Source organism: Palaemon carinicauda, chromosome 43 (assembly GCF_036898095.1).
Source record: "Palaemon carinicauda isolate YSFRI2023 chromosome 43, ASM3689809v2, whole genome shotgun sequence".
NCBI lineage: Eukaryota > Metazoa > Arthropoda > Malacostraca > Decapoda > Palaemonidae > Palaemon > Palaemon carinicauda.
The window spans coordinates 28,456,912-28,461,911 of NC_090767.1; the positions used below are offsets into that span (position 1 = coordinate 28,456,912).

Consider the following 5,000-nt stretch of genomic DNA (forward strand, 5'->3'; position numbering starts at 1 on the left):
GAGCCGCGTTTGACTATGACTGGTGCCGATATTTGTTTCCTATTCATTACAATCACGATCACTATTATTCCTTTCCATCACTATTAACTAAATCAACACCATTAAAATGAGACATTTCCTTTTAATATGTGGAAGGAAAGAAATTAAAACTTAACATTGAAAGCTTTTATTTGAAATTAAAATCAGATGAAAACATTATTTTCCTTTGTGAAAAAAAAAAACACCTGATTTAGACCTCTGAATATAATGTTCTACATCTATAGAGTAATAATGATGATGATAATGATGTTAACAATGATATTGATAATGATAACAACGATATTATCAATGAATGACAGGATGAGGGAAAGGAGGCGAGGTTTTATAATGTCACTCAGAGGAAAAAAAACAGAGAAAATTCTTACCTAAACCTTCAATCTCTTTTGTCTTTTCCAAAGATCGACAGAAGGCGTCGAGACTGGGTTGGTCTGGAAGACTCACACAAAGGTTCCTAATATTTGGAGGGATTTGGAACGTTGGGTCCCAGATGCCTTCGTATTCCTTACAACTGTTCCAAAGAGAAGAAAAGAAAAGAAAGAAATAGTTATTGGATTTGATTGGGAATTTTATTATCAATTTGATGATGATAATGATGTTGAGGATGATGATAATGATGATGATGATGACGAAAACGGAAAGTTAAAAGAATAATTTCGTAGAATATGGAAATTAATATAACCGAAATATTAGAAATAAAAATCGAGACTTTTTGATGTTTAGCCGACTTATTATGAGTCTAATTGGGACAATGATGATAATGATGATACTGACAATATAAAATATATTGTTTACAACACTCAAATTGATTATTATACTAAAGTTTTGAGTTCTCTCTCTCTCTCTCTCTCTTTCTCTCTCTCTCTCTCTCTCTCTCTCTCTCTCTCTCTCTCTCTCTCTCTCTATTTGTGTATGTGCATATGTTTGTATGAATGATCATGTACCATTGTATTGTCATAAAGATATTTGATTATTATATGTATCTTGTAATATTCAAAATAACTGTAAAATAATGATAACTTACTGGTCTTATAGCATTCCACTTTTCCAACTGGGGTTGTAGCTTAGCAAGTAATAATAATAATAATAATAATAATAATAATAATAATAATAATAATAATAATAATAATAATAATAAATGATAGTGAAATGAATATTCAGAATGAATGGATATAATAATGAGATGGAAATTGTTATAAATATCAACTCTCTCTTTCTCTCTCTCTCTCTCTCTCTCTCTCTCTCTCTCTCTAACTATATATATATATATATATATATATATATATATATATATATATATATATATATATATATATATATATATATATATATATTCTAAATAACAATAACTAATAGTGAAAAAGCAAAAGCCAAATCTTAAAGAAATATCAATTTTGAAACTAGGCCTATAGTGAATACAGTATATTTATCCTGGCTCATCACCTGCTGCCGAAAAGTTTGAAATGTTAGTGAGAGAGAGAGAGAGAGAGAGAGAGAGAGAGAGAGAGAGAGAGAGAGAGAGAGAGAGAGAGAGAGAGAGAGATCGTAAAACACCTATGAAAAACAGGAAGAAGTATAAAAAGAAGAAGCAAACTCACCAACGAACACCATATCTACATCCGGTGGATTCCTTTGCCTTAAGATTCATCTCTTTGACTAAGGCTTCGTCATTTGGTCGTTCTTCTCCTGGGAACACGATGTAGCCTCTCACCCTGACTCCCTTCAAGGAGGCGAGGAGTCTGAGGATGACCTCAGGGCTCCTCGTCCTCCCCAGGGAACACAGAGGAAAGAAGATTGACTCGAACGATCTGTTGTGAAGAAAAAAGAAAGGAAGAAAATGCGATGAAATGAAAGGGAATGAAAAGAAGAAGAAATTAAATGATGTCACCCACAATTATTCATTATTTCATGCTTTTATTGTTATCTTGTTTTGTTAAGATGAAGAAGTGCATTTAGACACACACACGCACACGCACAAACACGTACACGCGCGCACACACACACACGCAAGTGGACCAACACAGCATTGCAATTGTTTATATATACTTATATTTCATGACCCGAAATATCATGTAAATTTTGAATAAAAGTAAATACTTAAATTGATAATACTTTTTATTACATTTTTCATTATTGATGTTAATTTATATACTTTATGATCAGTTTACTTAATGCTCAAAGAAAATAGACCTATGTTCTTTCCAAAAATAGATATGGATTTATGTAGGCCTATTTTAACAATTGAAAAACTGTAGAAATAAATAAAAATCTTTTCCATTTCTATAATTATCTTTTTTTTATTATATTTCTCAATATTGCGTTTACTTTATGTTCTAAGAAAATAGGCCTATGTCCAGTCCAAAATAGATATGGATATATGTAGGCCTATTGAGAGTACCCTTTCACACACACACAAACACACTCTCTCTTAAGGGATGATGTCTCCTCACCTCCTTGCATCCTGTGGTTGCAATGTCCGAAGGATGTCCCCAACCTTCTCGATGTCTTCTTCCTTGACGTCCTCGACATGGACATAGACAGTTGGATCCTTCTCCAAGAAAGGGATGGGGCGACTGACGCTGCTGACGTCGATGACACTGAAGCGAATAACTGAAAGAGAAAGAAGAAGAAGAAGAAGAAGAAGAAGAAGAAGAAGAAGAAGAAGAAGAAGAAGAAAAATAAGAAGGAGAAGAAGAAGAACGTTGAGAAAAACGTGTGTGGGAGTCAATGTGTGTGTGTGTGTGTGTGTGCACGCAAGCATTGCATTGACTCGCCTAGGGTATGTCATTAGTCTCCTCATAAAATCCTGACATTATGCAATATCTAAGTCCCATCAGCCAATAACAACTCAGCTTCATTTTTTGTAACATAATCATTGGCTGAAACCTTTTCAGATTCCTTTTGCTGATTGGTTCTCCCGTTCGGATAACTCCGCCCACATCCTTGTAGAGAACCAATCAGCGAAGGAAGGAGGCGGAGTCAGGAGGAGCCGTGTTTGACTATGACTGGTGCCGATATTTGTTTCCTCTTCATTACAATCACGATCACTATTATTCCTTTCCATCACTAATAATTAAATTAACACCATAGAAATAAGACATTTCCTTTTAATATATGGAAGGAAAGAAATTAAAACTTAACATTGAAAGCTTTTATATGAAATTAAAATCAGATTAAAACAAAATTTTCCTTTTTGCGAAAAAAAACACCTGATTTAGACCTCTGAATATAATGTTCTACATCTATAGAGTAATAATGATGATGATAATGATGTTAACAATGATATTGATAATGATAACAACGATATTAACAATGAATGACAGGATGAGGGAAAGGAGGCGAGGTATTATAATGTCACTCAGAGGAAAGAAACAGAGAAAATTCTTACCTAAAAATTCAATCTCTTTTGTCTTTTCCAAAGATCGACAGAAGGCGTCGAGGCTGGGTTGGTCAGGAAGAATCACTTTAAGGTTCCTAATATTTGGAGGGATTTGGAACGTTGGGTCCCAGATGCCTCTGTATTCCTTACAACTGTTCCAAAGAGAAAAAAGAAAAGAAAGAAATAGTTATTGGATTTGATTGGGAATTTTATTATCAAGTTGATGATGATGATGATGATGATGATGATGACGAAAACCAAAAGTTAAAAAGAATAATTTCGTAGAATATGGAAATTAATATAAACGAAATATTAGAAATAAAAATCGGGACTTTTTGATGTTTAGCCGACTTATTATGAGTCTAATTGTGACAATGATGATAATGATGTTACTGACAATATAAAATATATTGTTTACAAGACTCAAGATGATTGTTATACTAAAGTTATGAGTTCTTCTCTCTCTCTCTCTCTCTCTCTCTCTCTCTCTCTCTCTCTCTCTCTCTCTCTCTCTCTCTCTCTTTATTAGTAGGCCTATATATGTGTGCATGTGCATATGTTTGTGTGAGTGATCATGTACCAGTGTATTGTTATAAAGATATTTGACTATTATATGTATATTGCAATATTCAAAATAACTGTAAAATAATGATAACTTACTCATTTGTGAGTAGATTCTTGATTGACTCTCTCTCTTCTACGGTCGGCTCTGAATCTCCTCTGATATGTTTCCTTAGTTCTATTACTGATGGGTTGATATGATGCCGGCAGAGTTGCCTTTGCAGTTCAACTAACCCATCAGTGTCAAAAAGGGATATTCTGATTTTAATTCTCTCTCTGTTTGGGAGAGGGGCCTCTGTGGCTCTAAGGAGGGCAATGTACGCATCAATTGTATGATCTTGAATTGTGGTGTCCTCATCAAACAACTTGAACCTCTGTGCTATCCATCTTGCAGAAGAATGATCACATTTGATATTCTTCAAGACTCTTAGCACAGAACGTTTGTCGTTCACTCCCGACCTTACTAGGAGTTCCAGTGCCTCAATCTTGGCATCTTCTGACACCTTCATCTCGTCTCCGTCACCCACATGGAATAGGCTGATCATATGTATCATCATATTTTGATATTTGTGAAGGTTTTCAGGGAGACTCCCTCCAAGAAGCTTTTTAAAGATCTTTTTAACTCTGGCTGTGTTTACTGATTGGTACCAGGATTGGTTTGTCAATTTCATAGGGAAAAACAGAGCTGCCATGAATTCCATTATCCCTTTATGTGGGAAATTGTAATGAAAGGAGCCTTGGGAAGTGGTCACTTTCTTCAGGAAGGCGCCAGTTAGCTCTTCGGCTGGCAATTTCATATGATAACAGAACTTGGACAAATATTTGATGGTGGATTTTGGAATATTGATTTCATTATTTTGTAATGCTTTGAATGATTCACAACATAGTTTTTCAATAACCTGCTGAACTCTATCATTTAATAGACTTAGTGGTAAGTGAGCTGTGAGCGGGTTTTTCGCCAAACGCTCCTTCAATTTTGATAGAGACAAAAGGTGAAATTGCCAGTAGAGCTCAGCTTCAGTGG

The 5,000-nt window shown here is 34.6% G+C and overlaps 1 protein-coding gene across 2 annotated transcripts in view; it reads right to left on the reverse strand.

Moving 5' to 3' along the window:
• Nucleotides 1-233: 233 nt before the first annotated feature.
• The window catches only part of LOC137633567 (uncharacterized), a 6,199-nt gene continuing 1,432 nt past the window's right edge, over nt 234-5,000 (reverse strand). The window contains exons 1-2 of one of the 2 annotated variants that reach the window (XM_068365846.1): nt 4,076-5,000; nt 234-547 (exon numbers count right to left, since the gene is read on the reverse strand). The exon at nt 4,076-5,000 is cut by the window's right edge and continues 1,432 nt beyond it. In XM_068365846.1, coding sequence (XP_068221947.1) covers nt 370-547; nt 4,076-5,000 — 1,103 coding nt within the window. In that variant the 3' untranslated portion in view covers nt 234-369. Of the gene's footprint in view, nt 548-3,141; nt 3,568-4,075 lie in introns of those variants that run through there. The other variant, XM_068365845.1, reaches the window with a different exon arrangement.